This window comes from Theropithecus gelada, chromosome 1 (assembly GCF_003255815.1).
Source record: "Theropithecus gelada isolate Dixy chromosome 1, Tgel_1.0, whole genome shotgun sequence".
Classification (NCBI taxonomy): Eukaryota; Metazoa; Chordata; class Mammalia; order Primates; family Cercopithecidae; genus Theropithecus; species Theropithecus gelada.
In genome coordinates, this window is record NC_037668.1 from 162,990,518 (window position 1) to 163,013,336 (window position 22,819).

At 39.9% G+C, this 22,819-nt stretch overlaps 1 protein-coding gene across 3 annotated transcripts in view; it reads left to right on the forward strand.

The window, feature by feature from the left end:
* The window catches only part of KDM5B (lysine demethylase 5B), an 87,606-nt gene extending 65,495 nt beyond the window's left edge, over window positions 1-22,111 (forward strand). For 2 of the 3 annotated variants that reach the window (XM_025382848.1, XM_025382855.1), the window contains 14 exons: window positions 207-401; window positions 2,997-3,178; window positions 3,343-3,467; window positions 7,113-7,263; window positions 7,420-7,534; window positions 8,212-8,567; window positions 9,127-9,265; window positions 12,525-12,704; window positions 13,332-13,490; window positions 15,346-15,831; window positions 17,289-17,400; window positions 18,161-18,315; window positions 19,494-19,814; window positions 20,349-22,111. In XM_025382848.1, coding sequence (XP_025238633.1) covers window positions 207-401; window positions 2,997-3,178; window positions 3,343-3,467; window positions 7,113-7,263; window positions 7,420-7,534; window positions 8,212-8,567; window positions 9,127-9,265; window positions 12,525-12,704; window positions 13,332-13,490; window positions 15,346-15,831; window positions 17,289-17,400; window positions 18,161-18,315; window positions 19,494-19,814; window positions 20,349-20,486 — 2,814 coding nt within the window. In that variant the 3' untranslated portion in view covers window positions 20,487-22,111. The remainder of the gene's footprint in view (window positions 1-206; window positions 402-2,996; window positions 3,179-3,342; window positions 3,468-7,112; window positions 7,264-7,419; window positions 7,535-8,211; window positions 8,568-9,126; window positions 9,266-12,524; window positions 12,705-13,331; window positions 13,491-15,345; window positions 15,832-17,288; window positions 17,401-18,160; window positions 18,316-19,493; window positions 19,815-20,348) is intronic. The other variant, XM_025382841.1, reaches the window with a different exon arrangement.
* Window positions 22,112-22,819: the final 708 nt, after the last annotated feature.

A 22,819-nucleotide genomic window follows, 5' to 3' on the forward strand; every position in this document is an offset into this window, starting at 1 on the left:
AGACTCATGCAAGGCTTGGCCTCCCAAAGTGTTGGAATTACAGGTGTGAGCCATCCACCTGGCCCAGAGTCTGGTTTTAGGGTTGGTAAATGATACGTGTTAAGACCCATAGTGTGATGTTTGGTAATTTGATGATAATGGGTCAGAGGTGTTTGCAGATAGAAGAAAGATGAATGTTATTTTGTTCTTTCCATCTTTTGATACAGCTGCCATTAGGCCGACAGTGTGTGGAGCATTATCGCTCGCTTCATCGATATTGTGTGTTTTCCCACGATGAGATGATCTGCAAGATGGCTTCCAAGGCTGATGTACTAGATGTTGTAGTGGCTTCAACTGTTCAGAAAGACATGGCCATTATGATTGAGGATGAGAAAGCTTTAAGGGAAACTGTCCGTAAATTGGTAAGGCTTATGGAAATCCAACTGCGTGTTGTCATTGGGTATTATTTAGTAAAATTCTTACGCACTTTAATATCATTTAAAGCAGTCTTTTTAAAGCGTATTTTCTTTGAGGCCATTGTAATAGATGTAGTATCTCGTGGTTTTAATTTTTATTCACTATCTTATTTGCCACATGTACATATGTCTCTTTGAAGTAGCTGTTCAAATGTTTTGCCCCTTAAAAAAAATATTTTGTAGAAACAGGGTCTCACTATGTTGCCCAGGCTGGTCTCAAACTCCTGGGTTCAAGCTATCCACCTGACTCAGCCTCCCAATGTGCTGGGTTTACAGGTGTGAGCCACCACACTCGGCTCGCCCTTTATTTTTTAAAAAATTTGATTGTTGTAATAATTCTTTATGTGTTCTGCGTACCAGTGTTTTTTTTTTGTTTTTTTGTTTTTTTTTAATCAATAGGCGTTTTGCTAATATTTTCTCCCAATCTGTGGCTTGTCTTTGATTTTCCTACCAGTGTCTTTCAGCAAGCAGGAGTTTTTCATTTTGATGAAGTCCAGTTTGTTAATTATTTTCTTGTGTTTGGTTTCCTATTTAACAAATCTTGCCTAATCCAAAGTTACAAAGATTTTTCTCCTACAAAGTCAAAGTCATCAAGTTTTACATTTAGGTCTTTCATCTATTTCAAGTAATTTTTGTTTTTCAAAAATATGAGTCAAGGTTCATTTTTTAACATGTGGATATCTAGTTCTTCCAGCAAATTGCTTTGGCACCTTTGTTGAAAATCAATTCACCACATAAGTATGGGTCTATTTCTGGACTCTGTTGTGTTCTGGTGATCTGTGCATCTATTCTATTGCTAATACCAAATGGTCTTGATTATTGTAGCTTTCTAAGAAGTCTTGAAATCAGGTAGTATGAGTCTTCCAACTTTTTTTTTTTTTTAATTCGTTTTATCTCTTTTACTTTTTTTAAAATGTAAATTTTAGCATCAACTTACCAATTCCTGCCAAATCAATTCCTGTTGGAATTTTGATTGACGTTGCATGAAACTATGAATACTTTGGGGGAGAATTGATATCTTAATAATATTGAGTCTTCCAATTCATGAACATAGTATGATTTTATATTGCATGTTTTTTGGCACTGTTATAAATTGTACTTTTAAAAGCTTTGAATTTCTAATGGTTTATTGCTAGTATTTGGAGAGACAATTGACTTGTATATTGACCTTGTCTCCTGAGACCTTGCTAACGTCACTTAATTTCCAGTAGCTTTTTCATGGATTCTTTTGTAATAATAATATCTGCAAATAGTAATACTGTTTTTTTGTTGTTGTTGTTGTTTGTTCGTTTGTTTTTTAAATGTGCCTCTTTGGGTAGAATCCCAGAATATTGGCTCTCTGCAGCCCATTATAGTTTAACAGCAGGTCACCTGCCTTCCCCCCTTATGTTTTACAGTTGGGGAAAATAGTGTCCAGAGGGTTTAAGTGACTTACGTCAAAGTCTTACATCAAAAATGGTAGCTCATTTTTTAGAACTCTGAGAATTTTTCCAGGTATGGAATTTACACATTAAAATTGGGTATGAACTACATGATTCATTCTCAACTAAAATCCATAGAATTGGTCCTTAATCTTATTTTAAACAAAAATTTTAACTCTCTCCATCCCATGAAGTCCTTTTTAATGACCAATTCAAAAATAAAACCAAAATCTAATTAGCATTTTCCTTATCTTCCTCATCTTTGTTGGCCCATATACTTGGCAGATATGAAATAGTTAAAAGGTTAAAATACAGTATAAGAGAATAAAAGAAAGAAGCCCAGTGGTTCATAAACTGACTGGCATTCTCAAGACTGGATTAGGATCCAGTTTTAGATAGGGAAAAAATGGTGATAGAAGTTTGGTCGTTGAATGACAAAAGGTATATCCAAGAAGGGTTCTCTGGATGTTCGGTGGTACAGATTATGTTGAAATTTACTGGTTCAAGACCTTATTGTTCCTGGCAGTCTTTTTGGATGAAATGTTTTATTATGGCTTTAGTCTTTCCTATTGTACAAATTTTCTAACTATTCAGGTAATGATATCCTTTCAGATAACTTCCTGTAAAAGGCTAAGAGACCACTCAGCATCTTCCCAAACTCAACAATTTCTGCATAATAGTCTTTTCCACTTGTCCCATGTTCTTTCCTTTTATTTTTGTCCTTTTAATAGATTCTCCATATTTCCTCAGAAGTAGGAAGCATATTCCTTTCTTTTGCTCTTATCTATACCCAAAATGTGGACAAGGCTAATTTGGAGTAGAACAGACAACTAACCTCAGTAGTTTTACAGCCCTATTGTGTTCATACTCAGATCAAAATGACCAAACATAAGGACCTGCCTTGTCTGAAAAAGGAGATCTCCCTAGACAAATGAACTTGCCTATATTTGCTAGGTCATTTGTTTCTTGTATGCCACATGTTTTAAAATCATGCATCCCTATTTTAGTAAGGCCTTTTTTTTTTTTTTTTTTTAAAAACTCAAGTACTACTGCATGCTTGTCTTGGGCTGGTGGGTTATATTATCCTTTGGAGGTTTCTCTAAAGTATACTTTATTCTAGGGAGTGATTGATTCGGAAAGAATGGATTTTGAGCTATTGCCAGATGATGAACGTCAGTGTGTAAAATGCAAAACTACATGCTTCATGTCTGCCATCTCCTGTTCTTGTAAACCTGGCCTGCTTGTTTGCCTGCATCATGTGAAAGAATTGTGTCCCTGTCCACCTTATAAATATAAATTGCGGTAAGTAGGAAGAATGATTTTTTTTTTTTCCCTATGGAAAACAGTTGATCCTTACTAAAAGCTCAATGACATCGCAGTTCTGGGGCTGAAATGTTAAATATAAAACATCTAGTTTTCTCCAAAGCTACACGTCTCAAAGCTAAGTGTGGTGGTATTATTTCCAGGTATAGATACACGCTGGATGATCTCTACCCTATGATGAATGCATTGAAGCTTCGAGCAGAATCTTACAACGAATGGGCCCTGAATGTGAATGAAGCTTTGGAGGCAAAGATCAACAAGAAGAAAAGTATGTGGTACATAAAGTGACTTGGTGATTGGCAAATTGAGGCTCATTGTGATGTAACCAAATTAAGGTCAACAAAACATTTCTTGAAACAGCCTGACCTCATCCTTGGTTATCCCCTCTATGTAGCCAGGTTTACAGAGCACCAGCAGAGAAGGTTTTTTGTTTTTTTTGTTTTTTTTTTTGAGACGGAGTCTTGCTCTGTCGCCCAGGCTGGAGTGCAGTGGCCGGATCTCAGCTCACTGCAAGCTCTGCCTCCCGGGTTTACGCCATTCTCCTGCCTCGGCCTCCCGAGTAGCTGGGACTACAGGCGCCCGCCACTTCGCCCGGCTAGTTTCTTTGTATTTTTTAGTAGAGACAGGGTTTCACCGTGTTCGCCAGGATGGTCTCGATCTCCTGACCTCGTGATCCGCCTGTCTCGGCCTCCCAAAGTGCTGGGATTACAGGCTTGAGCCACCGCACCCGGCCGCAGAGAAGGTTTTAAAACCGAGAGTGGATAATGCAGATGCCCTTACATCATAGTGAAATTTCGGTATGTGAGTTGTGCAACATCACTTACTTAACAAAAATGATATTGTTAGGAAACCTTTATTTTTGTCTCAGAAATTAAAATTTCACATTTCTTACAAAGACATTGAAATCTTCTTTAAAAAAAAAAAAAAAAAAAAAAACATCTTGTGACAAAGGCAGCATGACACTAAATCAGGAGTCTCTGAAATGGTAGTTTATCACTTCTTAGTTCTAATTAAGGTTAAGGTCCCTGGCACTTGTCATTACCTTTGAAAGTCACTACTACCCTTTTTATCTCTCTCTCTTTTCTTATGAAAATATAGTTTGTTTTTTGTTTTTTACTTTTCAGCTTAGGGGTACATGTGCAAGTTTGTTACATAGATAAACTTGTGTTATGGGCGTTTGTTGTACAGATTATTTCATCACCCAGGTTGTTATTAATAACCCATTAGTTATTTTTCTGGACTCTCTCCCTCCTCCTGCCCTCTACCCTCCCAATAAGCTGTGTGTTGTTCCCCTGTATGTGTTCATGTGTTATTCCCCTCTATGCATCCATGTGTTTTCATCATTTACCTCCCACTTATAAGTGAGAACATGCAGTATTTGCTTGCCTGTTCCTAGTGTTAGTTTGCTAATTGCCTCCATCTCTATCCATGTTCCTGCAAAAGACATGAACTCATTCTTTTTTTATGGCTGCATAGTATTCCATGGTGTATATGTACCACATTTTTCTTTATCCAGTCTTATCATCGATGGGTATTTAGGTTGATTCTATGTCTTTGCTATTGTGAGTAGTGTTGCAGTGAACATGCACATGCACGTGTCTTTATAATGGAGTGATTTATATTCCTTTGGGTATATGCCAGTAATGGCATTGTTCAAATGATATTTCAGTCTTTAGATCTTTGAAGAATCGCCACACTGTTTTCCACAATAGTTGAACGAATTTACACTTCTACCAACAGTGTATGAGTTCCTTTTTCTCCACAACCTTGTCAGCATCTGTTACATTTTGACTTTTTAATAATAGCCATTCTGATTGGTGTGAGATGATATCTCATTGTGTTTATTTATTAATTTTTTTTTATTTTTTGAGACCAAGTCTCGCTCTGTTGCCCAGACTGGAGTGCAGTGGTGTGATCTCGTCTCACTGCAACCTCCATCTCCCAGGTTCAAGCAATTATCCTGCCTCAGTCTCCTGAGTAGCTGGGACTACAGGCACACGCCAACATGCCCAACTAATTTTTGTATTTTTAGTAGAGACAGGGTTTCACCATGTTGGTCAGGCTGGCCTTGAACTCCTGACTTCGTTATCTGCCCGCCTTGGCCTTCCAAAGTACTGGGATTACAGGCGTGAGCCACTGCACCCAGCCTTTCATTGTGGTTTTGATTTGTATTTCTCTAATGATCAGTGATTTTGAGCTTTTTTTTCATACGATTGTTGGCCATATGTATGTCTTCTTTTGAAAAGTATCTTTTCATATCCTTTGCCTACTTTTTAATATTTTTTTCTTGTAAATTTAAGTTCCTTATAGATGCTGGATATTAGATCTTTTGTCAGATGCACAGTTTGCAAATATTTTCTTCCATTCTCTAGGTTGTGTATTCACTCTGATGATAGTTTCTTTTGCTGTGCAGAAGCTCTTTAATTAGATCCCATTTGTCAGTTTTTGCTTTTGTTGCAGTTGCTTTTGGCATCTTCATGAAATCTTTGCCTGTGCCTATGTCCTGACTGATATTGCTAGGTTGTCACCCAGGGTTTTTATAGTTTTGGGTTTTACATTTAAGTCTTTCATTCCTCTTGAGTTAATTTTTGTATATGGTATAAGGAAGGGGTCCAGTTTTAATCTTCTGCATATCACTAGCTGTTATTCCAGCACCATTTATTGAATAGGGAATCCTTTCTCCATTGCTTGTTTTTGTTAGATTAGTTGAAGATCAGATAGTTGTAGGTGTGCATTTTTATTTCTGGGTTCTCTATTCTGTTCTATTGGTCTGTGTGTCTGTTTTTGTACCAGTTCATTTCTCTTTCAGAGTGTTTTCACTTGCTTTCATTTCTGTAGCCCAACACATAACTCCACCCCCTTTTATTTAGGGGAAAGGAGCAATATCATTGTCTCTGAGTCTACTGTGCTTTAGTAACTGAGCACACTAGTTACTCACTAACTGTAGAATAAAATGCAGGAGGAAGAAGTGGTTCAAGCCACACAATAAGACTTATATTTACTTTGCTTTCATAAGTCAGTTGTTTTCTTCTTTTTGTCTATTGTAAACATGCCAGGTTTTTTTTTTTTTTTTTTTTTTTTTTTGAGACAGGGTCTTGCTCTGTCATCTCAACTGGAGTGCAGTGACATGGTCATGGCTCACTGCAGCCTTGAAATCCTGGGTTTAAGTAATCCTCCTGCTTTAGGTTGTCAAATAGTTGACTACAGTTGTGTGCCACCATGCCTGGCTAAGTTCTTTAATTTTGTAGAGATGCGATCTTGCTGTGTTGACCAGGCTGGTCTTGAACTCCTGGCCTCAACTGATCTTTCTGCCTTGGCCTCGCAAATTGCTGGGATTTACAGGCGTCAGCCACTGTACCCGCCCTAAAACATGTCAGGTCTTAGCATTTTTATATTTAAGTTCAACTCTAGTTTAAAAAACTCCATGTTCGGCCGTGCGCGGTGGCTCAAGCCTGTAATCCCAGCACTTTGGGAGGCTGAGACGGGTGGATTACGAGGTCAGGAGATTGAGACCATCCTGGCTAACACGGTGAAACCCCGTCTCTACTAAAAAAATACAAAAAACTAGCCGGGCGAGGTGGCGGGCTCCTGTAGTCCCAGCTACTCGGGAGGCTGAGGCAGGAGAATGGCGTGAACCCGGGAGGCGGAGCTTGCAGTGAGCTGAGATCTGGCCACTGCACTGCAGCCTGGGCGACAGAGCGAGACTCTGTCTCAAAAAGAAAAAACAAAACTCCATGTTCAGCCACCACCCTGGAAAAATCAAATCAACAAATTTATTAATAATTTAAAGCATTGCAAGAATTTGAAGTTACATTTCTAGACAAGAACTGACAAAACCAATCTCCTCTGAATTTCATACCAGTAGTAATAAACATAATGATTACAGAAAATATGACTTTTTCTTCATTCCTAGGCCTTGTCAGCTTCAAGGCTTTAATTGAAGAATCTGAAATGAAGAAATTCCCAGACAATGATCTTTTGCGACACCTTCGCCTAGTCACACAGGATGCAGAGAAGTGTGCCTCTGTTGCGCAGCAATTGCTTAATGGCAAAAGGCAAACTAGGTATGTGCTTCTGACTGCGTGAGTTTGGATTCTTCGGCACCTATGTTTGGAAACCTGTTGTGACTCCTTCTGTCTTGAATTTCTGTGACCACCTGGGTGTGGTGGACATATATATATATATTCTTATATGGCTTCCTTGGGCCTTTGTCTTTATAGATATCGATCTGGTGGAGGGAAATCCCAAAATCAGTTGACAGTGAATGAGCTCCGGCAGTTTGTAACACAGCTGTATGCTCTTCCATGTGTCCTCAGTCAGACACCATTGCTAAAGGTAACCATAGAGGGATGTGTGGGAGAATACTTTGGTAATGCTGTATTTTGTATATAAACTCGATTGACATTACTAAGTAATCTTTGATGATTAGTATGCACATTTTTTTGCAGATGCTTTTAATAATACATTGAGTGGTATGTGTATATAAACAGATTATAATAGTAGGCCCACAGAGGGGAAATAAAGTTGGAAATTTTTCCTTTGAAAGTGACCTTGGCTGGGCATGGTGGCTCACACCTGTAATCCCAGCTCTTTGGGAGGCTGAGGCAGGCGGATCACCAGGTCAGGAGTTCAAGACCAGCCTGTCCAATCTGGTGAAACCCCATCTCTACTAAAAATATAAAAATTAACCAGGCATGGTGGCACATGCCTGTAGTCCCAGCTACTTCAGGAGGCTGAAAGCAGGAGAATCGATTGAACCTGGGAGGCAGAGGTTGCAGAAAAAAAAGAAAGAAAGTGACCTCAGCTAGTTCGAGTTGGGATAAGGTCTCTGTTATAGTTGCTTAGTGTTTGCTGTCAGTTGGCTTATGTATTATCTTATTTACCTATATTATTACTAAAATTAAATGAGATGTTAGAGTATCTCAGTGAATATGAATTTAAGATTCTAAGTTTGAAAGAAGCCAATTACTGAAAATTACTGTTTTAATGCAATAACCTGTGTATTTTTTTAGGATCTCTTGAATCGTGTAGAAGATTTTCAACAGCATAGTCAGAAACTACTGTCTGAGGAAATGCCTAGTGCTGCGGAGCTGCAGGACTTGCTAGATGTCAGCTTTGAATTTGATGTTGAACTTCCACAGCTTGCTGAGATGCGTATCCGTTTGGAACAGGCCCGTTGGCTGGAAGAGGTGCAGCAAGCTTGCCTAGACCCCAGCTCCCTTACTTTAGATGATATGAGACGTCTCATAGACCTAGGGGTAGGGCTGGCCCCGTATTCGGCAGTGGAGAAGGCTATGGCCCGGCTGCAGGAACTGCTCACAGTGTCAGAGCACTGGGACGACAAAGCCAAGAGTCTCCTCAAAGCCAGGTGAAAAAGCAGACTTCTCTTTCTTTGGGAAGGTTGGACAGTTTTCTCCATCTTAAACATAGAGCACAATTGGTGTATGGCATGTGCTCAGTAGCTGCGGTTATTATGCATGTGGAAGACATGTAGAAATAGCTGAGATATTTGGAGCTGCTTTGGGACCTGAATAAAAGAATGTTAATTTTTTCTTATTTTACTGATTATAAAATGAATAATTCAATTGGATACACCTTTTCTAGAGTTGGTTTAATAAAATTTCCCTGGATCCTGTTAATATCCTGTCTTTGAGAGAGGAAAATACTTACAAATAGGTGAAGCTGTTTAAATTCACAGTTAATAAATACGGTTCCAAGGAGTCTTAAAGAGAAATGTGTGAGAGTCAGTAGGCACTGTTCTGCAAGAAAACAGTGCAGATAATTTTCAACATGAACAGACAATGCCATTTGAAAAAATTTCTTTGCCATACTGAATTTCCTTTGAAATGCTAGTCTTTTTGGTAACCATTTAAAGAAAAATGAACCATCATATAAAATACTAAGAAGTCTTTGTTTGCATTTTGTAGGCCACGGCATTCATTGAATAGCCTTGCTACGGCAGTAAGGGAAATCGAAGAGATCCCTGCATATCTGCCCAATGGTGCAGCTCTGAAAGACTCAGTGCAGAGAGCCAGAGACTGGCTTCAGGATGTAGAGGCCCTGCAGGTTGGTTTTAAAAAGTATATACGGAATGTGTAAGTGCATCCAGAAAGAGCAATATTGGAAAGTTGTGAAGAATAGTATGTTGGATCTCGCTGCACAGTTTCACTATTTTAGGGGTTGACCAGAAGACTAATTCTATTCAGATTTATTTGGATGTACTTACCAGCTATTATCCTGACCAGTTGTCTCAAATATTTAAAGCTTAGACAGTGTCACCAACTTTTTCTGGGAGCTGGGGAGTCTTTCATAACAAACTTGAGTACTTGACTGCAGATTGAAGCAAAAGAACTAACAATGAAGTAGTGAGAGAAAGTAGTTTTCTACTCTTTGATAAGTATGATTACCTCTTGTTGGCTTGTCCACAACTTTGAAGTTCTGACAATCAGTAATAGCAGATTCAACAAATCTAGTTATATGACTAAATGCCCAAACTAAGCCCCAAGGCTCAGAATTTTCATGAAGTAGTGACTTCAAACCTACCCAGTTCCAAAGTAATTATCCAAAGTATCCAAAGTCATTTCCACCAAGTATTTGTGGTTTTATGCTAGATGTCATACTTTTTGACCTGTATATACGTTTAAAAAAATAATTAAGGCCGGGCGCGGTGGCTCAAGCCTGTAATCCCAGCACTTTGGGAGGCCGAGACGGGCGGATCACGAGGTCAGGAGATCGAGACCATCCTGGCTAACATGGTGAAACCCCGTCTCTACTAAAAAATACAAAAAACTAGCCGGGCGCGGTGGCGGGCGCCTGTAGTCCCAGCTACTCGGAAGGCTGAGGCAGGAGAATGGCGTGAACCCGGGAGGCGGAGCTTGCAGTGAGCAGAGATCCGGCCACTGCACTCCAGCCTGGGCGGCACAGCGAGACTCCGTCTCAAAAAAAAAAAAAAAAAAAAATTAAGTTCACTTGTAGCATTGTTAAGGTACAAAAATAATGCATTATTTAATATGATTTTCCCAGTTTTCAGACGACTGACTGAATGACTTAATTTGAAAAGTGTTTGATGGGGGATGTCTTCCCTTATCTCTTATCATAAACTAATAGGTGTTACTGACCTATTGAGAAAAAAAAGTCTCAAGTTCTGTTTTGTTGAAGTCCTCAAATTCTAGAAATAAAAATACTATCTGGCTTTCTGAATATTTGTGTAATTTTAAGTGGTGCTAATTGGCTAGTTGCTAACAAGAAGTACCAAACAGGACAATTCTAGACAAATGTTTGCATCTGGGCATCTGTTCTTGTTAATAGGGAAAAGAAGATATATTGTTTGAGGAGATTACATAATTAAGGACTGACTCCAGCAAGCCAAAAAAAAAACAAAAAAAAAACCAAAGTATTTACTATGGATGTAAACTTCGTTAATGAGAGTTTTAGATGTAGGCACTTGTCAATGATAGTTGGTACTGTAGTAATTAGTTTTAGTCATGGTCCTCCTTTTTACTCCATGATTGCTAGCAGCCAGAAGGTGAGCTCATGGCAATAAGGAGAGGCTGGCATATAAAATCAGAAAGCAAGGGCATGCTTCTGGATGAGTTTATTTCCTTCATATTTTATATGTATATGCTACTTTTACTGTGTTTGTAACAGTGCCATTAAGGGCAAAAGGCAAGTTTTGCTTCATTCCTGAAAAAGTAGCCTACCTTTTTTTTGAATCATATATTTAAGGACTAATAGACATGACTAACAACAAGGAACTATTTTCTATTTAGTGGATTATTTATTTTAAAATGTTAGGCAGTATTCTGCTTTACACATAGGAAGCACTCGGATTTCTAAATTAAATACCATAGGAATAGCATTAATTTATGAGTTACGTTCTTAAGTGTCCATCAGAACATTTATGCCCTAACAGTTTTAATCCTCTAAGAATAAATATCAAAGGCAGCAAAATAACCTACCCAGTATTCCCTAGTTGTCCCAAAAATGTCCCTTATGGCTGTTTGTCTAACCCAGGAACACACATTGCACCTAATTGGCATCTCTTTAAGTTTCTTTTGATCTTGTAGCGTTTTCCTCCCTACCCCAGTTTTTCTCATGTCACTGACTAGACAGTTATCCTGTGGTATACTCCACCTTCTGGATTTGTTTGGTTGTTTCTTTGTGGAGTGTTCCATTCTCTGTATTTTCTATAAATTGGAAGTTAGTTTTAAAACCCTGGTGCATCCAAGTTAAACATTTTTTAATATAATGCATTAAAATGTCAGGTAATACTGTATATTCTATATTGCATCACAACAGGAGACATACCTGGATGACCTGACATCAGTGATGCTAAGTTTTACATTGTATTAGAGCAACACCAATGCATTTCATCCTCCATAACCTAATGCTTTTACTCTCCTTCTAGTTTGGCTATCTTTTTCTAAAAATACAGTTCCCAGACCAGCAGTAGTAGCATTGGCAACAGCAGCTTCACCTGGGAACTTGTTAGAAGTGCAAATTTATGGACCTTTCTCTGACCCACTGAATTAGAATATTTGGGGATAGGACTAAGGAAACTGTTTAAACAAGCCTTCCAGATGATTCTTATGTATGCTAAAGTTTGAGAACCACTGGGCTGTCTCAACTTTTATTTTAGTTTCCTGAATAATTTATATTGAGTTGCTTTAATTAATCATTGGTGAGTGGATTGGGGTAAAATATTGTTTTGTTGCTTTTTATTTGTATAATTCCGTATGAAAGTCTTGAGTTTCTACAAACCTTCATTTCTGCTGAAATTTTTTTCAAACTATCAGTAGGGATCAATGTGATGAGTGAATTTAGAAGGGTGTAAATAGAACAAAGGGACCACAGTATATGCCATGTTCACATTTGTATCCTTAGAGTCTAGCATATACTAGGTTCTCTAGGCCCGGCACAGTGGCTCACTATAATCCCAGCAGTTTGGGAGGCTGAGGTGGGAGAATTACTTGAACCCAGGAGGTAGAGGTTGTAGTGAGCTGAGATTGCACCACTGCATTCCAGCCTGGGCAAGAGTGATACTCTGTCTTAAAAAAGAAGAAAAAAGAAAAAAAAAAGAAAATAAAAAAACACCACCAACAACAAAAGACCAAACTAGGTTCTCTAAGTGTCACTTCTACCCCCAACATTGTTGGTCAGCTGGCAGGTTGACATTTGTGAATTTAGCATGTTGTTTGTGAATTTAGCATGTTGAGATCATGGAGTAATCTGAAGTACTCAGTGAACCAATCTGATTTCTGCTTTTCCTGGTTTTCATAGAAGTGTTCTTTTTTCTAAACTGCTGTAATTTTCCTTGATTTATTAGGCTGGAGGACGTGTGCCAGTGTTAGACACACTCATAGAACTTGTTACACGAGGCCGATCTATCCCGGTACATCTGAATTCTTTGCCAAGACTGGAATCCCTAGTAGCTGAGGTTCAGGCTTGGAAAGAATGTGCTGTTAATACATTCTTGACTGAGAATTCTCCATATTCTCTCTTAGAGGTAAGTTTACAACCAGCTCATCTGCAAGACCTTAGATCTCCTAGTTTGGTAAAACATGCAGTTCATCACATGCAAAGATGACATCACAGATTAATCTATATTCTGTGAGTTGTTCTTCCAGAAAAGCCAGGGAGATTCTTCTAGTCTTCTGGTGAAGCAACCTTTAAATGTTTTCTTGGTTCATTTAGGATAACAGTATCTTAAAGAAGAAAATTTTTTCCTACTGGGTGAAATTCCTCTGTGTTGAAATTGGACTCTTAAACTTGGCCATGTTTTACCCACCTGAATTTCGTAAGCGTGATAAATGATCTCCCCCATCTTTTAAAAGTGCTTTAACTGCACTTTCTGTATTTTCTGTAAACTTGCTTGTGCATCATGACTGGAATCAGTTGGTATATATCACATTTTTTACTTGTTACTTAATTGAATCAGGAAATCAGTCAATCTCATAAGAGTCTTCCTCCTCCTTTTGTAAAGGAGAGTCTGACGGTTGCACGTTCCAAAGAAAATCTTCAATACTAAGAAATTCACATCCTTTTTACTGCTTAGGCTTTTATTTTGGGACTTCCTACCTAATGCTTTATCTGAAATTTATTTTACCGTTCGTTGTGCTTTGTCCCACATTAGGTGCTGTGTCCTCGATGTGATATTGGCCTTTTGGGATTGAAAAGGAAACAGAGAAAGTTAAAGGAGCCCTTGCCAAATGGAAAGAAGAAAAGCACCAAATTAGAGAGTCTGAGTGACCTGGAGAGAGCTTTAACTGAAAGCAAAGAGACTGCTTCAGCTGTATGTAGGGGTTTTTTTCTTCTCCTTTCTGTGTTATTGGGAAGAATAATTTCTGACCCTCTCTGGTTTATAGGAATTTGGAGAAGGCAAGTAGAGTAAATTGAAAGTGTTCAGTTTTACTAAAAAGACTTTTTGAAAATTGTCAAGTGTTACAAGTTTTGAATGGTAAGATGCATAGAAGTGCAAAAGATTCAGGGTAGGCTTCCCAGTCAGGGACTGGCAGACACAGAAACAGTCTTGTTAGTGCCTGTGGGTTGATCCAGGAATGCTAACTAAATATATTGAAACTAATATGAATAGATACATGAAACTGCAGTGCCAATTTATTAGTTTACCGTTAAGAAGTACATTTAAAAGTTTACTGGATACTTTGATACTCATCTAGAAGACCTTAAATCTCTGATTCAACATAATGTTGATTCAAAGATGATAGTTTCAAGGAGACGAAGCAATATGTAACTAATGTTACACATTAAGCACCTTATCAGGATTAAAAAGGGATAGTTTTGTGATGCTTTTAATGGCACGAAGCATTGCCCGTTCTAGAGTGGGACTGTATACCTGCTACTGGGACTAGATTGAATGGGTTCATCTGTGGATCCGGGCACCTTCTCCCATTGATTTCTTTGTAACTGCCGGACCTCTTGCGATAGACGTGGGTTGCTTTGATTTATTTAGGTATTTTGACACAGATAAAGTCTTTAGTGTATGTTTGTATATTCAGTCAGGTTCTAGACAGATTTCTGCCATCAGAGGTCCTCTATTCCATCTGTGGTTTGTTTTTATAAAGACTAACTGAAAGTTACAGTCACCCTCCTGAGATGTTTATATGTTGGTTTGAAACTTTACATGCAGTATCTTTCATAGATTTTAGTCTGTGCCCATCTGTCTCTAGACCCCTGGTTTAAGAATTCTCCCTACATATTATCTGTTAATTTATGGTAGACCTCAAAGGTTAGTCGTTTGCTTTCCATCTCTAAGCTTTGAGAAGTTACCTTGTTATCATAAAACCCACACATATTACCTGTGTATTATATTTACAAAAGAAGTGGATTTTTAAAAAAATATACCAAAGGTCTTTACCTGATTTGCTTTTAGATCTTTTTTTTTTTTTTTTTTAAATAATAGAGATAATGGAGAGTTTATTCTGCCCTTGTAAGGGTGCTTCATCTGGTGAATCGTGATGGATCTGAAAGGGGATAGATGTGATGATTGGAAATGGTTTTTTAACTGTGACAGATTTTTTGAGAACTTGTTTACTATGTGCCAGGCAAAGAGTGTCCTATCCCACATTGTCACTTAACTGTCATCTCAGCCTTGTGAGGTGGGCACTATTATCACCTCCATTTTACACAGGCAGAAATTTAGCCATAATGGAATACGTGGCACCAGGTCACTCACACAGCTTAGTCTGAGGCAGAGTCAGGATTTGAATACAGATAATCTACTCAGGATTCCATGCTCTTTTTTTTTTTTTTTTTTTTTGAGACAGAGTCTCGCTCTGTCACCCAGGCTGGGGTGCAGTGGCCGAATCTCAGCTCACTGCAAGCTCCGCCTCCCGGGTTTACGCCATTCTCCTGCCTCAGCCTCCCGAGTAGCTGGGACTACAGGTGCCCGCCACCTCGCCTGGCTAGTTTTTTGTATTTTTTAGTAGAAATGGGGTTTCACCGTGTTAGCCAGGATGGTCTCGATCTCCTGACCTCGTGATCCGCCCGTCTCGGCCTCCCAAAGTGCTGGGATTACAAGCTTGAGCCACCGCACCCGGCCCCCATGCTCTTAACCACCAGGACTTTGAGTTTTAGGGGAAGGCCAGGTTATCTAGGACATCATCCTTGATTGTTAACTCTTTTTTCAGATGGCAACTCTCGGGGAAGCTCGCCTAAGGGAAATGGAAGCCTTGCAGTCTCTCAGACTTGCCAACGAAGGGAAATTGCTGTCACCTGTCCAAGACGTGGATATAAAAATCTGCCTATGTCAGAAGGCCCCAGCTGCCCCTATGATTCAGTGTGAACTCTGCAGGGATGCTTTCCACACCAGTTGTGTGGCGGTACCCAGTATTTCACAGGGCCCCCGAATCTGGCTTTGTCCCCATTGTCGGAGGTCAGAGAAACCTCCATTAGAGAAAATTCTGCCCCTGCTCGCCTCCCTTCAGCGTATCCGAGTTCGCCTTCCTGAGGGAGATGCACTTCGATATATGATTGAAAGAACCGTGAACTGGCAGCACAGAGCCCAGCAACTGCTTTCGTCAGGGAATCTTAAATTTGTGCAAGATCGAGTGGGCTCAGGACTGTTATATAGCAGATGGCAGGCCTCAGCAGGACAGGTGTCAGACACAAACAAGGTGAATTTGGACTTTCCTTATTGGGTTGTTGGAATTTGCAAAGCTCTGTATCTTTCTCTCGAACCTGTAGCTTTGGTGTTGCTATTCCCTTGGTGATCACTTTACTGTTAATAGCACCCACTTTACCTGTAGCTTCCCACTTCAAGACCATGCAGCAGGTACAACATATTCTTTTAGTTTCCTCTGCTCTTGATAGAAGTTGTTTCTCAGGCACTCTTTATATAGAGCACATATTTAGCTTTTCACAGATACCAATGATCTTTTCATTTATATGTGTGCTGACCCATATATATCTTACATATATGTCTATGATGTTCCTTTAAGTCTTTGCTTGACTAAAAAGTTTTTTACCCTGCTTCTTCTCATGTAAGTCAATTAGTAGAAAGGGAAAGCACTTCCTGCCTTTCATCTCTTTTTGCCCTTTAAGGGAACATATTTTTTGGAAGAAGTGTTTGAGCACTGTGTTATTTCAGAGGAAAGCTCCTGGGTTACACACCATGTGTGATCTTTCTGCCAAAAGCCAGATTCTTTTGACCATCACTGGATGGGCAGAGTTTTCTGTCATCTTCCATAGGTGGCTGCAGTAAAAGAATGTGAAGACAATAGAAAAGTACAATCAGAAAGGCAGTATTCAATCTTTATGAGGTTAATCTGATGGTTTTTAAATTTGCTGAACATCTCCGTACCAGAGATTCCACAACTCTCTTGTGCCATATGAGCACAGACACATGGATTATATGAATTACATTGTTGATAAGATGAAGACCAAAAAAAAAAAACCAAAACAGTCTGTCATATTTATTTCCTTGGTTTTTTATTTCTTTGCAGGTATCTGAAATGTAGTGCCTGACACATAGATGATGAATTAAATATTTGTTGCATAGATGAGTTGTGGCATTGTGCACACTCCCAAAGTGGAGTCATTGGTGTTCTTTACCCAGGATGTGCTAGGAGTTTACCCTTCTTAGTAAAGGGAAAGGACACAACTATTATATTAATCCATGGTCAAAGGAGTGTTTCCCCTAGCTCTTTTAATATAAAACACTAAGGAAGATAGGAAAGTGGTTATGGATGATTTCTGACATTTGATTTACTCGAAGGGGTACATACGTGTTTGTTGTATTTTAACCCTCAATAAGGAGAATTAGAAAAGGATTAAAAGGCTGTATGATCTGTTCTCACACTGAGAAAGTGGCTTATTTCTCAATGGTCTTCTTTACATCTCTGAAATCAGTCCAAGTAAAACTGGAAAGAGTAAAGGCTTGGTATTTGGGAAGATATAAGTTGATTTGGCCAGTTCTGAAACGCCAGAAGACTCTTCAGCAGGGGAAAATCAAGTTTTTGTTTTTTTTTTTTCCTGGTTGCCTGCCTGGGTAATGCAAGCTACTGTCATTGGACTAATGGGAGTATTTTTAATCCTGAGGAGATTTTATTATAAAACGTTTTCCCTCCATTAGGTATCTCAGCCTCCTGGCACAACATCATTTTCCTTGCCTGATGACTGGGACAACAGAACCTCATATTTGCACTCTCCCTTCTCTACTGGACGAAGTTGTATCCCCCTCCATGGTTTGTATTTTGTTGTTATGTTGAAGGCTGGATACTAATGAGTGATCTTGTATTACTAGGTTTTTGTTATAGATGATCAAGTACCATAAAAAAGGACTTTATGCTGTAATGTAGGATATAAGCTATTACCTATTTGCAAAGTAGGGAAGGGATCCTATTTGAAGGCTTATAAATGCAAAGGAACAGAGAGGAAGGCTTTATATCCATTGTCCTCAGGGATGAAAGGGTTCATGCCACACCAACTGATAAACATCAAGCTGTTAAGTCAGATGCTAGTCATGGGCTCCCTTGTTGCTTCATTACTTAGGAGACTTGAGAATCTTAGGGATAATCCACATTTACTGGAATCCTGATCCTTAGTCATAGCATCTCAGTGTGTGTCTAGTAATGTGGTTAGACCTCCTTGATCTACTCAGATTGTTCATGCTGTGGCCATCAGTTTGTTTCTGTGCTTTCTTTTAGAAGCCATTAAGGCAGAAGTACAGTTTTTTCTGCGTTAGCAATAAGTTAAATGAGAAGGGGATTCAGTGTATAATTAATACTAGTAATCAAAGACTTAGGAAATCTAGTTTTGGCTCTGTTTATTATATTGTGGCTTTAGGCACATTAAGTAAACCTCACTTCAACTGAAGATAATTTGTAATATAAGAAGGAGAGGGTAGTATGGTATTAGGGACAGTCCTTCTATTTGTCTCATAAATCCAAATGTGATTGTGAAACACCCTTTGTTATCATTTTGATTTGGTCTGGTCTTTTACAGGCGTTAGTCCAGAAGTGAATGAACTGTTGATGGAGGCCCAGCTGCTCCAGGTATCCCTTCCTGAAATTCAGGAACTTTACCAGACTTTACTTGCAAAGCCAAGCCCTGCTCAGCAGACTGACCGAAGCTCACCAGTGAGACCCAGCAGTGAGAAGGTGAGTGTCTGAGAGGGTTCTGTGGCAAGACACAGTCTGGGGTGGGGGTCTGCTTTCTTTTACTCCTCCAAACATAACCAGGCAGCTGGTGTGAGCACTAGGTGATTAGACTGAGGATGACCCATTTTGAATGCTGACTTACTTGAAGGATACTCCTTAATGTCCAGTTTCTTAACATAGTTAAGGATACTGCGGCTGCTGCCACTTCCTTCTAGTGAACTAACTGACCCATCACATTTAACGCCCCTGAGAATATAGTTAGGATAGAAATCTGCTAGGAAGCCTGAAGCCAAATTAGGGAAGAACTTCACTAAAGATAGCATGAGGGCTGATGTTGACATTTAGAATTTCATTTTTCATTGTGATACCAAGTAGTATGGCACGATCATTGAATGTGTTCAGTTAATGCACCTTACTCCTATATGGTGTGGGGGGTGTACATCCTTCAAGAAGGAAGATTATTAGTGTGGTTCCTCAGGAGCCTGTCGGTCGAAGGATAGACATAAACACCTAGACAGAAACTATAGAGTAGTCAGTCATTCAGGGATTTGGTGAAAGGAAGACTCTTAGTGGGCACTTCTCCATCTTCTGGTATTGGTTGGCTAATTTGAAGGCTAATCACATCTTTAACATTCCTCTTTTTTTTTTTTTTTTTGAGACAGAGTCTCGCTCTGTCGCCCAGGCTGGAGTGCAGTGGCCGGATCTCAGCTCACTGCAAGCTCCACTTCCCAGGTTCACGCCATTCTCCTGCCTCAGCCTCCAGAGTAGCTGGGACTACAGGCGCCCGCCACCTCGCCCGGCTAGTTTTTTTGTATTTTTTAGTAGAGACAGCGTTTCACCATGTTAGCCAGGATGGTCTCGCTCTCCTGACCTTGTGATCCACCCATCTCGGCCTCCCAAAGTGCTGGGATTACAGGCTTGAGCCACCGCGCCCAGCCAACATTCCTTTTTCCAGTGATCCTTTGGTAGCACTAACAGTGACAGGGAAAGGAAGTATGTTAAACCCAAACTGGTTGTCTTCTATAAGACTGGGAAGGGAGTGGTTAAGATGCAGTATTTTTTTTGTGTGTAGATTGGGGGATCATCTGATTTCTAATTTACGTGCTCTCTTTAGCTTCTTTAGTTTTAGTAATAGGTGAACCATAGGCTAAAATTGAACTTTCCTGTCTTCCACCCAGAATGACTGTTGCCGAGGGAAGCGAGATGGAATTAACAGTCTTGAGAGAAAACTGAAGAGACGCCTGGAAAGAGAGGGCCTCTCCAGTGAGCGGTGGGAACGAGTTAAGAAAATGCGGACCCCCAAAAAGAAGAAAATCAAACTGAGCCACCCCAAGGACATGAACAATTTCAAGTTAGAGAGAGAGCGTAGCTATGAATTAGTTCGTTCTGCTGAAACTCATTCCCTGCCCTCAGACACATCCTATTCTGAACAGGAAGACTCTGAGGATGAAGATGCCATCTGCCCAGCTGTGAGCTGCCTGCAGCCAGAAGGAGATGAGGTCAGTGAGGTTTGGGCCATAGAGGACATGCTTTCCCTTAACTCAGAAACCCTGTAAGCTAGACCTCATCTCGCTGGGTCTTTCTCCTCTGCTTATCTGCTTTGAGCTGATCTGAATGGATTGCTCAGCCCTTCCCCCACTGATATCTCTGCTCTTACCATCGTTCCTGGGTCTCCTCCCTTTTCTTGAAGAAACTCTTGTTCTTCCCTTTTTCCTTTTCTTGCTCTTCCAGCTTTCACCTTCCCGGCGCTAAGAAGGTGGGAGGGATGCTGATGTGATGCCCTGTGGCTTACTTATCACAGGGCAGCGCTGTCTTAACCCCAAAGCAGACACGACTTGAAGAATGACTTTGATTCGGTTGCTTTGGCTAGGGGGCCAGCTACACTCATTTGGCTTAGCTGTTGTGCCAGAGGTCCTGGTGGTGAGACAGTGGCCGTTATTGGCAAACGGCCTGAATTTCTTGAGGCTGGCCTGCCCAATTTTGAATCCATTTTTTTCCTCTGAAAACCCCATCTTCCTGCTCTTTGTAACCAGGTGGACTGGGTCCAGTGTGATGGCAGCTGCAATCAGTGGTTTCATCAGGTCTGTGTTGGTGTCTCCCCAGAGATGGCAGAGAAAGAAGACTACATCTGTGTGCGCTGTACTGTGAAGGACGCACCAAGCCGAAAGTAAAAACACAAAAACAGATACCCCCCTACTTAATGTAATTCAGGACTCCAACCAAGAGGATTTCTTCAAATCTCAGCAAAGCTACAGGACTGGTACTCAAGCCAGCCTGTAAACGGTGCTATTTCTATTCATTATGGGATCATTTTTCCAGGACTCTTTGAAGAAAAGAAAAAACAACTAAAAAAATTTTTGACACTTTTTGTATTTTTTCCTTAAGAGCTATTTGTGGTTGTTGAGGTTTGAAAAGCTGACTGTTTTTTGCAGGGGTTCCCACCAATTTGGAAGGCATTGAAGCTTGCACCTTTTCATGTACAGCATTAAAATTTTACCTCTCTCTGGGATTTACCAGCTTAAGAGTCCAACTCACTTCCAGTGCCCAAAAGGGCACCCACCAGAAATTCCAGTAAATCCTCATTTGAGGAAACTCTCCCTTGTTTACTCTGTTACCACATTGGGGAAATTTTTAAGTTTTTCACTTTGGGGGTTTTTGTTTGTTTCTTCTTTTCCTTTATCCACTTTTCTTTTTCCTGGTAGACTAGGTTTATTTATCTGAGCAATAACTTCTGTGTTGGTTTCAGTGGCTGGAATTAAAACAAAACAAAACAAACTTCCAAACAGTGTGTTGGTGCTTTAGCGATTGATTGATGTACAGAACACAAATGTCTAGTTTCTAGTGTCACTGATGAACTAGTGATGTAGAAAAGAGACCTCTCTGTAAGTAATTGCCACAGCTGTATTTTGGCTTTCTCCCTGTCCCTTCCTTTCTCCCCTATTTTTTGGTAGCTTGTATCAAATGTTACAGTTTATATTGTGGAATAAATCCTTCGTCCTAACAGAACACTAAATGCTGATTATTTAGAGCCATTAGAGCACAGCTTCTTCTGCCCCTCTACTGTTGCACAGCCAGAAGGGGCTGCTTGCTTTTGCCTCTGCCCAACCAGGTTGCAGTAGCAGTGGATGTTAGCCTGCAAACAACATTAGGGGATTCTTCTTTTGTGTCCTGCTCTGTTTGGTGGGCCATATGCCTACAGCCCTCACTAACAAAGAACCCCTCTGTCTTCAAGGACTAGAACCTATCTTTAAAGCCGTGCTCTTTTAAAATAAGCTTTCTCAGAATGTTGGCAAATCACTTCAATCCTCAAATCAGTCCTCCTTGTGAAATGATGCCTTTATTATATTTGAATTGACAGGGGAACTTGGTTTAGGGTTAAGACATTGGAAGGAAATCTAAGGAAAATTAACCCTCATAGAGGTCCGGGTTTAGTGTATGTCTTGAGAAGAGACTTGTGAATTGCCAGACTCTGCCTCCTGGTTTCCTTTCTCATTTCTTTCTAACTGTAGCTATCGTTACGGCTGTGGATAGCCCATAGCTATTTTCCTTGCTTTTCTTTTTTAAAGGGCTCTGTTCTGCACTGGAGAAGATATTCTGATGAATGGACTTTTGCTTTTTCCTATTCTGTTGCCAATTTTTGTTTTCCCCACATTCTATAGCCATAAACCTGCAGATGAGTAAAACTGGTGGGTCTTTAATAAAACAACAACAAAAACAGCAGTTTGTGATATAGCAGAGATTTAAATGTACTCTCCCCTTTTATGCACTTCAAATAATTAAATCTCTTTAAGAATGACTTCTAGTTGTCTGCAGTTTTCTGCAGTTGTTGTGATGTTTCTCCTCATCTGATGGTGGTTCTGGGGCAAATAGAGAAGAATAGTCTCCAGAGTACAATCTGGAATCATCGTGGTTTGGCCTTGTCAGTGTTCAAATTCTTAGAACCCCCTCCATCAACCCCGACATTGAGATAGGATGCCAACTGTCCCAGTCCTCACCTTCCATTGAGAAATTAAGCTTAAAAGGAGACCCTGCTGCTAATATAAAGCCACTGCCTTTAGAGAGCTTTTGCCATCTAGTAAGCACAACCCCTGCCCCAATCCCTACTAGTTTTTCTTCTTCACCTGTGGGTGGTACATAGTCATTGACAATAGCATCTTTGAGGAGGTCAGATCTTTGTATCTGTGAGTGAGGCAGAAAAGGTAGGCATGTATGTATTTGAACCACTCCCTCCCTGGATGAGAACCACTCATCATTTTACGTGTGATGATGCTGAAGTTAAAGAGAATGTCAGTTGCCCAAAGCTATACTGTACTACTAGTAAATAACAAAGCCTGGGTTTTGTCTTCCAGTTTTCCTACAGTATTCCTCCTACCTTGTACACCATCACACTAATGAACACAGAGATACATTTACTTTCCAATTTATGCCTTCTGTTGTATCCCTAAAATGACTACAGACTGATGGGATCTAAAAACCATGTTTCATTGTGTGTTAGCAATGAAGC